The following is a 12708-nucleotide window of genomic DNA, read 5'->3' as shown; positions in this document are numbered from 1 at the left end:
TATCTTTAGGAAGCTCATTGATTTTTGTAGGGGGTTATTTGGCTTCTGATCAAAACTGGGCAATTTTATTACACTTTTATGTGCATTTCAAAGATGAAATGTCTTTAATAAGCAGTTTGGCATAATTATACCATTAGAATTGTAAATTAATAACTTTGACTTTCAAGACAACCAAGTAATTTAATAATTGGTCTTCAGATTTTACTGTTAAGCTCTGCCAATTCTGTTTTTAATCAGAGCCACCTTAAATTCTTTTGAGAAGTAACTGTAGTATAAATTATAAATTGATGCAATTAGATAAGTAGACATATTATTAAATAATTCAGTAAAAATCTGGCCATTGAGTTTCAGATAAAGATCTTTCCTGTGATCATGAACATAACTAGCAAAACCCTCAAGAGAGTGATTCAGAGAGCTCCTAATGGTTTGTTTTTTAACCTTTGACTCTAAACATCAGGAGTTCACAGTGCTGGCACTCGGTATAGTATTGACGTCAGGATTCCTGTTAATTTTAAAGGATCTATTTAACCACTGACTAACCTCATCTTTTAAGGTCAAGTTACAAATACATCACTAATTCCAGGATAGCATGGGTTATATCATCTATGGAGACTTCTTATTTTAATTACTCTGCTCTCTCCGTGATGGATTGCATAACCCATAGCAATGAATTATTGCCTCGTCATTAATAAAAGGGATGTGAGCTTGTATGCCATTATCTGGAGGAGTGAAATGCTACCTACACCATTTCAGGTTGAAGCTAGAGTGTAAGAGTAGGAAAATGGCATCAAATTTATTGTAAATGTTATTCATTTCAATGTTTTGAAAATCGAGTTTATATTACATCACTGTAGGCTGACCATCAGCCAGCATTGAGTTACCCTAACATATTTAGGCTTGGGTCTCAGAAGAGCCCCTTGAAGCCCAGGGCTTCCCTGTCACCCTACAGACAGGGGTCCACTTGTGGTCTCACCACCCTCACAGCAGAGCCAGGAAACCCCCAGAAACACCAGGAGGCAGGTATCCAGAGCACAGGTAGTGGTTTTTACGAAAATAGTAGGTCCTCCAATAATGTCATTTCGCTATCATACTGATAAGATGCTATAGGACCTTAACTCTTGTTTATATCAATTAGCCTATGATAAAATTGATTTTGTTGTGTCATTTTCACTTAAAGTTGCCGAACCAATCAACAATGTTAAGTGAGGACTTACTATAATTTACTTTAAAGCATAAGCTATTTAAATAACATGTAATTTTACAAAGGGCTTCTTAGTAATGATATTTTGCAGTAACATTATTCATTCATTTTTATTTTCTCTGCCTCCCTTCACACATTCACCGATAGAAGAAAGAAAGAATATTTTGTTTAATTTCTCAGCTGACTTGCTGTCTGGCCCATTCCCGCTAGCCTCCCTCAGATTCCTTCCTGGCTGGACATTTGTGCCATCTCTCCCCACACCCTCAACTTTTATACTTCCTTACCCAGCCTTCTCTCTTCCTTGGCACTTTTTTTTGGTACATTTTCCTATCTTTCCTGACATAGTTAGTGCTATTTTAAATACTAAACTCATTGTCTTGTTAGTTTTTCTTCTTTTTTCAATCAATATTATTTCTATCTCTGGTATTACTGTCTCCTAGTCCTACTTTCCATTAAGAATATAATTATAATATATCCAAAATTAGGAGAGAGTATTTCTTGTATAATGTATTTGTACATTGTAAGTGTATAATGTAAAGCATGAGATACTACCCTATAACTGTATTTGTAAATACACATTAGAAAGTGCTTTATTTCCTATTTTTGTGCCTTCTCCTTCCTTAAGTCCCCAACTAGTAGATATTTTCCAGCTGTGAATAAGCCAGTTGGAGGTTTTGTTTATTTGTTTAACTCTTACAGTCAAATGAATGTCACCAGAGTTTTGTTTGCAGCCAGTGCCAATAGCTAATCGAAGTCCTCGCTCCTGCTGTAGGAATTCATGAAGAAACTGGAAGAAAAACGAGCTGCACTCAATAAAGCGACCAATATGGGGGATGCGGTTCTGGCCATCTGCCACCCCGACTCCATCACCACCATCAAGCACTGGATCACCATCATCCGGGCCAGGTTTGAGGAGGTCAGTGTGGCTCAGATCGACTTAGAGTGCAGGAGCTTTGGCGGACGGGGGTGGGGGGGGGCGTTAGGGAAACTTCAGCATTTGAGATGCACTTACAGCCATGGGAACATGAGGCCTCTGCAGAGAGAAATGTTCTTGAGAACATCCTTCCTGTGAGCATCACCTGTCCCTGCAGTCCACTCTTCTTTAAACAGTGACAGGAAGTTTGCAGCCATGTCCCTGAAAGGTGAAAGGGCAGATACTGGCTTTGCTGTGTACATTACTTTCTGTCTCGCTTCTACATTGTGTCTGTTGGATAGCTCAGAGGTCGGATGAAATTTCAGAGTAAAAAGTGCTTGTGGAATGAACTGCATGCACAACGTGAATTAATTCTGTATTGAAGATCTCAGCTACTTGTATTTCTACTCTGTTCCACACAAAGTAAGCCTACGCGGTCCTTTCGAGAATGCATGTTTGAACCTGAGTTAGAGAGCAAAGGGAAGCCTGGGCCAATGATGTACATCTCTCAGCTTCTGAAGGTGACGGACATCACAGAGGGCTCCCAGGTCCTCCACGAGCTGGGGAGCTGGGTCTAGATACCACTGATGGGATCTGGAAAAACTTCTAGCCCAGGATGATTCTAGTTCACATGTAAATTCTGTGTATTTTGCATCAATTAAGTTATTCACGAAGATGGAAGGATTTCCGGTTTCTCCAACAGGTGCTCGCCTGGGCGAAGCAGCATCAGCAGAGGTTAGCAAGTGCCTTGGCTGGGCTCATTGCTAAACAGGAATTGTTGGAGGCTTTGCTGACGTGGCTGCAGTGGGCTGAAACTACACTTACTGATAAGGACAAAGAAGCTATCCCCCAGGAGATCGAAGAGGTGAAAGCCCTCATTGCAGAACACCAGGTAACATAAATACCACTCCTACTTGGTCTTCTCAGACACTGTCTTTCTTTCACTGCTGTAGTGCTTAAAGATTGGTCTGTGCTTATTACCTTCACTTCCTCAAACACACTCCTCAACTCCTTCCAACTGGGTTTCTAATTCTACCACTGCCTTACAATTCTTTTCTCTTCACAGTTACTGAATTTTGATGATCCCTCCTCTTTATCTCCTGTTTTCCCCAAACTCTTTCCTCTTTGGCCTCTGGGAAGTTAAGCTCGCATGGCACTGTCTCAGATCGGCCCCCTCCCTGCCTCTTGCTTTCTAGGTGGCAACTGTCCTTACATTATCCTCAGCTCCCTACTCCATTCACTCCGCTGTCTCCCGATGATCTCACCCTCACTTGTTTGATTGCTCCGTGTCTGCAGTTCCTACTCTCTGCTGCTAAACATCTCCCGAGATGACCGTCAGGACTCCACATACTTCGCTATGTCGTCTTGCTCAAAAAAACTCTTTCTCCTATAGATCCTGCCTATGTTGAACTCTGAAATGGTGGGCGTCACGCTAAGTCTGATTTGTTTGCCTGTTGGTCTGATTTACATTTTACAGAGGGAAACACGGTGTCAGCTTAGTTGGTTAAGCAGTTAACATTGCCATTATATTTTAATAAAAATATAAGCTATCGATGTCTGTCAGAGTTCTCTAGTGTGACAAATATTCCAGAAATGGGTCGTTTTCCACTTTCATCTGCCTCCTTCTTCCCCCATTACTTTCACCGTCATTTCTGCCTTTGCCACGTAGTTCCGATAAAGGAATGCATATAATAATTATATATATACACACACACACACACACACACATACATATGCATGTATATATAATTGACAATATAGTCAACAATAATAATAATAAGCCTAAGGAGATGAGATAAGAAATGGCAAGATATTCAGACCTTTTAAATAGGAACTTTATAACCTGAATAACTTTTACCGTCCTTGGCAAAGCATACTTGTTGACAGAAATATTTAAATATACCCACATTTCATGCAGATGCTTTTTGTTGCTGTATATCACAGCCATCTTAAATATTTGAAGTACGTAGGTGAATGTGCCAGGGAAGTCTCAGGGACCACCCCGTTAACTAGTTCCCTTGCAGAGAAATGCTCACTTGAAGCTCCTTTGGGAAGAGATTGGACACTCGATCCTGGCTGGTGCACACTCAGGTTACATTGTGCATACAGCTGCTCTCATGTGTGGTTTTCAAATGAAAACAAACTGCTTTTGTGATGCTGTAATTACTTACCAGCTATAACATTTCGTATTCTTTAGAAATGTGTAAAAGCTGTGTTATGATGGTTTAGACTTTTCTTCCCCTAAAAATAAAACGTGACGATTTGCTTATTTTTCAGAAATAATAGCATGGTGCTTTTATCTTGTTGTTTTAGTTCATTTCTTTCTTTTTCTTTTTTTTTAAATCCTCACCTGAGGATATTTTTCTATTTATCATCAGATAGAGTGCGACGGAGGGAGAGGGAGAAACATCACTGTGAGAGAAACACATCAACTGGTTGCCTCCTGCATGACCCAACCAGGGCTGGGGGCGAACCATAACTGAGGCATGTGCCCTTGGCCAGAATCAAACGCTCGACTCATTGGTCCACAGACCAACACTCTAACTGCTGAGCCAAACCGACCAGAGCTATTTTGGGTTCATTTCAAAAGGTGGCTTTCCCTGGTATACTTGTATTTAATTGATATAAATTCTTTCATTTCAGTCCTTCATGGAGGAAATGACCAGAAAACAGCCTGATGTGGATAAAGTTACCAAGACCTACAAGAGGAGAGCAGCCGATCCTTCCTCATTACAGTCCCATATTCCAGTCTTGGATAAGGGACGAGCAGGAAGTAAGCCATGACTAGTTTCTTTAAAATGAAGATGGTTAAGTAAGGAAATTGTTTTTCTTTGACTTATTGTTTGAAGTTTTGGAGCAAATGGTGACTCTATACAAGCTCTCTATCATAAGAGCTTTTCTTGAAAGACTACATGGGTTTAAGTTTTATAGCCACCTATTTAAACATAAAGGAAAAGACATGTCCAGGTCACAATATACAAGTTCATTGGCTTGAAGTGTATCTTTTCAATTAGCTAAAAGGAACTGAAAAGTTTGCAAGAACTTTTGGAATTGTCACCAACCCTTTGGAATTGTCTAGTTTTGCTTCTATTATAGAAATAACCTTAGAGTGGAATGGAATAGAAATGGATAAGGTTCCTGACCTAACTGTTTAGTAGTGACCACCAATCTGATAGATTTTATTCATGTTTGTATGACTTCAGGCAACCTTGACCCAATGAAGTGACATTAAAAAAATAATAGCTATCTTGGAGAAAATTTAAAATGAGCACAAGTTATATCATCCATTTTGTATATTTCTGAATGGTGCCATGTAACCAAGTGGTTAAGAACGCTGGAGAAAGACTCCTTGGCTCTCTCCCCACCACTAACCAACTGGAAAATGTAACTTTGGACAAGTTACTTTAACTCTCTTTCTCAGCCTGTTTTCTCATCTGTAAAAGGGAATAATAACTAGAACCTCATTGGACTGTGGTAAGAATTAAAAGTGCTTAGTATACTTTCTGGCACATAGTTAAATGCTCGATAAATATTAGCTCTTGAGCCCTGGCTGGTTTTGCTCAGTGGCTAGAGCATCGGCCTGTGGACTGAAGGGTCTCAGGTTCAATTTCTGGTCAAGGGCACATGCCTGGGTTTCAGGTTTGATCACCAGCCCCAGTCGGGATCATGCAGGAGGCAAACATCAATGTGTTTCTTTCACATCCATGTGTGTGTGTGTCTCTCTCTCACTCTCTCTTTCTCCCTTCCACTCTCTCTAAAAAAAACAATCAATGGAAAAATATCCTCGGGTGAGAATAAACCAAAAAAAAATTTAGCTGTTGATACTCTGATACGTGCAAAGCCCTATGAGAGTTAGGAAATCTGGGCAAATCCCAGCTGGACAGCAACTTCCTATATGACCTTAGGCCAGTGATTTTTCGATGCCACATGTAACTATTTAGTTAGTGAGGGAAATGTGTTGAGCTCATTGTTCAGTGAAGTTGTAGAAATTTGTGAAAAATAGCCAGAAAGAGGGATAAAACTTTAGTAAGGCAGTAAGTTGTGGTGTGAAACTGTGCATAGGAAACACACAACGTCAGTGGAAAATGGACTTGGGTGGAAGCTAGGATCCTACGCACACTTCCATGTTCTGTTGGAACTGTCAAGTATGTTGCTTGACTCTGATGAGTGCCCAGTGTCTCTTGCCTTCACCTGCCTCCACCTGCTCTCCTTTCAGCCTTGTTCTCTGAGAAGGGCAACCAGGTTTATGTAACTGATTCTAATCTACTCTCACTACCCTGGGAGATTTCTTTTATCATGCTTCACAAAGAGGAGGATCATAGCGTACCTCATTCTCATGGAAATGGCATGAGTTTTAAGCTAGAAAATGCTTTAAGAATACATTTACTGAGAGAGCTTTTCAGGATTTAAATGCACATGTCAAGATATATTTCTTTTAATTTTTATGAAGAGCGTGTGATCCTGACCAAGTAAAACAGGTTTGCACCTTGACATTGGGCATCATCTGAAGAAGGTATTTCTATTTGTAATGCCCAGTAATTGAGTTGATTCCATCTTAGCTAGGAACAATGCAGGCCAAGCCTTAGCATCCTTCATGAGCCTGGAAACTGCCATCCTAACTGAAGTTATAATTTCACAGGAAAACGCTTCCCAGCGTCAAGCTTATATCCCTCTGGATCACAGACACAGATCGAAACCAAGAATCCCAGGGTCAACTTACTGGTGAGCAAATGGCAGCAAGTCTGGCTGCTGGCACTGGAGAGGAGGAGGAAGCTGAACGACGCCTTGGACAGACTAGAGGAGGTGAGGGAACCCACATGTATTCAGCACCATGTTGCCATTTGCTCTGTTTACCATAACACCTGCCAAACTCTTGATTTTGCAACGTTCCTGATAATACTTAAGCAAACTCTGGCTATTTGAGTGTGTATGTTACTTCTAAAATAAATTCCACAAGTATGTACATTTTTGTGGTGGTGGGGGGATGTAATATATAGAACTGGGATTTAGGGAAGCAATGAAGTGAAAAACTAAGTTTCAGTGTAATCAGAAGATGACTCAAGGCAAGATCTAGCCCTGGCCAGGTGGCTCAGTTGGTCGGAGCATCATTGTCCTATGCACCAAAAGGTTGTGAGTTCAGTTCCCAGCCAGGGCACATACCTAGGTTGTAGGTTCAATCTCTGGCCAAGGCGCGTATGGGAGGCAACGAATTGATTTTTCTCTGTCTCTCTTTTTGTCCCTACCTTCCTCTCTCTCTAAAATCAATTAAACAAATCCTTGGGTGAGGATTATAAAAAACAAACAAGAAACTATCTAGCTTGATCTATGTGCATGTTGGTATTAACTGGCAAATATAACCATTTGTAATTCAGATATTTTCATTGTATACATTCTTTGATCTGAGGCTTAGAGTCTCAGACTGGGAAATGGTTCCCAGTCCAGGGGAGTTGGAGTGGCCAGTAGCAGAGTGAGGGCTTGCACCGTGCTGCTGGCTGCACCTGACCAGCGGCGTCACACTAGCCACTCCACCCACCACCTTTGTGACTTTGGCACTGTCAGAAATTTTCAGTTTGACTCTTGCGGGAGTTTTTTTTTTTTATTTTCTTGCATCTGTAAAGAAAAACAGTGACCATAGTGACAAACAAAACAGTGACTAACAAAATAAACTTCACAGGATCATTTTTTGTGGTTTCCCCTTTGCAAGGTTATACCTTTCTTTGAAGTGGGAAAGGTATCTGTTATCATCTAGAGGCTCGTTCAAAATGACTTTGTTTGTATAAGCTATAACCTGAGCACGGCATTAACGCAACCAAAATATCTTTTGCTCCTTTCAGCTGAGGGAATTTGCTAACTTTGATTTTGATATCTGGCGCAAAAAATACATGCGATGGATGAATCACAAGAAATCTCGGGTGATGGACTTCTTTAGGAGAATTGATAAAGACCAGGATGGGAAAATAACCCGACAAGAATTTATTGATGGCATTCTTTCCTCAAGTAAGTCCCAAGAGAAGCAATTGAAGCTGATGTAATTTTTAAAGAAAATAAGCACAGTTTAAAATTGTGGGGCCAGTAAACTTGTGTTACCGATAATTGCCTTTAAACTTGGCTATGAGGTCATCCCTATCAAAGAAAAGTGTCTTTGGTGAAATTTATGGCTTTGGAGTCGGGCACACTTAACAAGTTGTGTAACCTCAGATAGATTCCTCACATCACTGAAGCTGTGTCCTCATTAGTACAATGAAGTTAATAATATTTGATTCCTTGATTGTGTGTGTTGCCTGGCAGACGGGAAATCAGCCAGTCAGTGCCTCTTCTCTTTCATTCCCATTGACATTCTAACCTAACATTATCATCAGTAGGAAATTAGAACTCTGTAACATAAACTTCGGGAGGTACATGTCATCCTCTTGTTTGATGGTTCGGTCAAGTGTATGTGAATACTCCGGCATGTGTTACCGGAAGTAATTCTTAGAGTGAATTCTATATGAATTATTCCTTAAGGAAAGTGGTAGTTGAACCATTTAAGTTTGCTAATATTAAACAGTTTTCATCCTAGAAAAACAGCAACTTCTAAGGATTCACCATAGTAGTAATTAAAGATAAATTAAATCCTATATATATATAGTGGTTGCATTTGTTTATTATATAAATCAGTTTTTTTAAAAGGATTTTAATATATTTGATTACCTTGAAAATGTAATTGGCCACATTAAAATATGTACAAATGGGCCCTGGCCGGTTTGGCTCAGCGGTTAGAGCGTTGACCTGCGGTCCTGATAGACCCGGGTTCGGTTCCCGCTAAGGGCATGTACCTCGGTTGCAGTTTGTCCCCGGCCCTGGTCGGTCATGCGGGTGGCAGCCACTCGATGTGTTCCTTTCACATCGATGTTTCTCTCTCTCTCTCTGTTCTTCTCTCTCCCTCCCACTCTACCTGAACAAAAAAAATGGGAAAATGTCCTCGGGTGAGGATAAAAAAAAAAAAATGTACAAATGGAAATGTCTTAAGGCAGAATTAAGTTACATTACTTCTAGGTTTTTTGTTTTGTTTTTAAATCCTCATCCAAGGATATTTTTCCATTTATCTTCAGATAGAGTGGGAGGGAGGGAGGGAGGGAGGGGGAGGGAGAGAGAGAGAGAGAGAGAGAAAGAGAGAGAGAGAGAGAGAGAGAAACATCAATGCGAGAGAGTCACATCGACTGACTGCCCCCCACACGACCTTGACCAGGGCTGGGGACCAAACTGCAACCGAGGTACATGCCCTTGACCAGAATCGAACCAGAGACTCTTTGGTTTGGGGACTGACGCTTCAAACGCTGAGCCAAACCAGCCAGGGCACGTTACTTACTATGTTTTTAAAGACTTAAGTCTTTTTAGAAAATTTTATAGAACGTAGCTGGTCTTATAAAGTTTAATTGGGAATATTGTATGGCTTATACTGAGAGAATCTTAATTATCACTTATATGTGGAATCTAAATAAAAAGTCAGATTCGCAGAAACACAGAAGAAAAGTGGTTGCCAGGTGCTGGGGGAAATAGGGAGAGGTTGGTAAAAGGATACAAACTTTCCATGATAAGAGAAATCAAGTCTGAGGATCTCATGTGTGACATGGTTACTCCAGTTGATAACACTGTGTTGTAATTGAAACTTGCTAAGAGAGCCGACCTTAACCGGTCTCTCTCACAAACACATAAAAGATAACTAAACGCATATGTGAGGAGATGGGTGTGTTAATTAACTAGATGGCAGGAGTCCTTTCTCACAATACATATATCAAATCATTACAATGTACATTTAACATTTTATTTTTCTTTATTGTTTTTAGAGAGAGAGGAATAAAGAGGGAGAGAGAGAGAGAGAAACATCGATGAGAGAGAACATCAATTGGCCACCTCCTGCATGCCCCCCACTGGGGATCGGGCCCACAACCTGGGCATGTACCCTGACTGGGAATCGAACCAGGGACCTCTTGGTGCATGGGTTGACGCTTAACCACTGAGCTACACCGGCTGGGCTACAGCGTACATTTAAAAGATCTTACAGTTCTGTCAATTACACCTCAGTAACACTACTTACTGTTATTCTGGAAATTGTAGAGTTCCCAACCAGTCGCCTGGAGATGAGCGCAGTTGCAGACATCTTTGACAGAGACGGCGATGGGTACATTGACTACTATGAATTTGTAGCCGCCCTACACCCAAATAAAGATGCATATAAACCTGTCACTGATGCGGACAAAATAGAAGATGAGGTACTCATTGTCTTTCCACTGCCTACAACACCAATACTGTAGTGTGTTCTGCTCAGATGTCATGCACAATTCATGCAGCCCTTTTATTTATTTCCATGTTTAGCAGTTGTTTGAAGATGTTAAGCAATCAATGTGTAATATTAACATTAAAGTTAATGCATCATTGTCTTTGGCAGGTGACGAGGCAGGTAGCTAAGTGTAAATGTGCAAAACGATTTCAAGTTGAACAGATTGGCGATAACAAATACAGGGTAAGTTTTTAAAGTAACTTTGTAGTTCTTTTAAAGGATAAAAATGGAAATTTGTTTATAATTTGATGTGCATTGTTTTCCAGGAGTGCTCATTATTTGTTTTTACCTCATATCTAAATGTAATGGTGTATGAATTTCTAACTCTCCTCATTTTAAATTACGTAAAACTAGCCTGCATTTTTATATAAGGACATATGTTTGATATGTACAACATGCCTTTTACTTTTAAGGTGAAAATTATTTGCAGAAAAACACATTTGTTATATTTATGTTGCTTCATATTACTTTGTAATATATTTTATTATGATTAGAGGTAAGTGTTCATATTTCCAATAACAAAGCTATTCCAGGCCAGAACCACAAAGTCAAGAATGTTGTCTAATTTTTATATAATGAAAGGGAGGCAATGTTTTCCCCTTTGCAGTCATTTCTCCTTTTATTCAAAATCTCAGTAACTTGGTTCACCTTTCTCAAAACAATAACGCGAAGACAGTGTGACTTTGTCACTCTTTCTCTTTTTTGGAACATCGCTTATATGTAGTAGCTAGATAGGAAATGTGCCAGGTTTCCCTAATGTAGTGTGTTACTTATAAGTGAAACATTATTCATTTTTATTTTTATATTTCCACATTCAAAAAGATTCATCTAAGTATTTGAATTTTTAGCTTAAATTTGAAACCCAAGGATTAAAGAAAAATTGTATAGAAAATTTTTCCATCATTGGCTTTAAAGTTGGATACCTGCACATCTCTAAACTAGGTACTATATCTAGATGCCCTGAGTGTGAGCGTGTGTGTGTGCGTGTGTGTGTGTGTGTGTGTGTGTTCTAGAGCCATATAGAAAGTTTCCTGTTGAACTAATTATATCTTTCTTCCATTTTTCATTTTTTTTTATCAGTTCTTCCTGGGAAATCAGGTATAATTCAGTGGAATGTATTCTCAAGTTCCCAATGATTTTTTTTTTTAACTTTAATTCATAGTCATTAAAGCTTGCCATGGCCAATCTTTCCCATGCTGCCCCCCTAGCTACTACATTGTTGGTTGGCGTGGTGTTTCTGTAAACGCTATAAGGGTCCTTGATCCAGGATTCCTTTTCGCCATGTGTCTCAAATGAGGAGATTACTTTTAAGCAAACCAGATAATGACTTGTAGTTTGGCTGGTTACAGCGTTACAAATGCAATTTTCCATTTTCATTTTTGATAATGCCATTAGCATATGTTGTATGCCAGTACTCATTGGAACACACATCTCTGCATAGTTTCGTTGGTGTTCACCACTGAGGACGTGGGGTACACAGTAGCTAGAGAAGGATCCACATCAGGCAGGGACACAAGGCAGAGTGTTGAGAGGTCTCCATGGTGCTCAGCCCCAGGAAACGTGTTCTCTGCAAAGCAGCTGTTGTCCCTTTGTTCTAAATCATTGAGGGCTTTGGATCCTGTGCGTAGAAATTTTAACCCTGGAGGTTTTGAATGTTGTCATTCCTGTTGAGGAATTGGATCTCTTGTAACTTATGAAATCTTAGTCACATTTTATGCCATTTTGACCTTGACATTAAAGTCAGTATAAACTGTTCATGGGCACTGCACACAATCAGAATTTTAGAACTTAAGACAAGAGCAATTATGTTTTGATTTAAACAAAGAGAAGAGTTTTTACTGTGTGCTTTTGGAAAGAACCATGCTATTTATAGTACCTGACCACATCATATTAGTTATTAATCTGCCCTTAAGCCCATATTATTATATTTTATTTATTTATTTTTTTATCCTCACCAGAGGACATTTTTTGTTCAGATAGAGTGGGAGGGCGAGAGAGGAAGAGAGAGAGAGAGAGAAACATCGATGTGAAAGGGACACATCGAGTGGCTGCCACTCACACAACCGACCAGGCCGGGGACAAACTGCAACCGAGGTACATGCCCTTAGCGGGAACTGAACCCGGGTCTCTCGGGACCGCAGGCTGATGCTCTAACTGCTGAGCCAAACCGGCCAGGGCCATATTATTATATTTTAAACTTCAAGTTACATATGATCCCCATTTATTCCATCAAATAATTGTTTCAAATAGAAACATTCAGTTACTTTGAATAGC

At 39.9% G+C, this 12708-nt stretch overlaps 1 protein-coding gene across 8 annotated transcripts in view; it reads left to right on the top strand.

Annotated features, from left to right (window-relative positions):
- The window catches only part of DST (dystonin), a 432181-nt gene that overhangs the window by 408814 nt on the left and 10659 nt on the right, over positions 1 to 12708 (top strand). For 7 of the 8 annotated variants that reach the window (XM_036248926.1, XM_036248924.1, XM_036248927.1 and 4 more), the window contains 8 exons: positions 1974 to 2117; positions 2818 to 3006; positions 4758 to 4887; positions 6754 to 6917; positions 7949 to 8111; positions 10212 to 10366; positions 10543 to 10617; positions 11515 to 11532. In XM_036248926.1, the coding sequence (XP_036104819.1) occupies positions 1974 to 2117; positions 2818 to 3006; positions 4758 to 4887; positions 6754 to 6917; positions 7949 to 8111; positions 10212 to 10366; positions 10543 to 10617; positions 11515 to 11532 (1038 nt within the window). The remainder of the gene's footprint in view (positions 1 to 1973; positions 2118 to 2817; positions 3007 to 4757; positions 4888 to 6753; positions 6918 to 7948; positions 8112 to 10211; positions 10367 to 10542; positions 10618 to 11514; positions 11533 to 12708) is intronic. The other variant, XM_036248928.1, reaches the window with a different exon arrangement.

This window comes from Molossus molossus, unplaced genomic scaffold (genome assembly GCF_014108415.1).
Source record: "Molossus molossus isolate mMolMol1 unplaced genomic scaffold, mMolMol1.p scaffold_m16_p_8, whole genome shotgun sequence".
NCBI classification, from domain to species: domain Eukaryota; kingdom Metazoa; phylum Chordata; class Mammalia; order Chiroptera; family Molossidae; genus Molossus; species Molossus molossus.
This window is presented reverse-complemented; position numbering and strand designations above follow the sequence as displayed.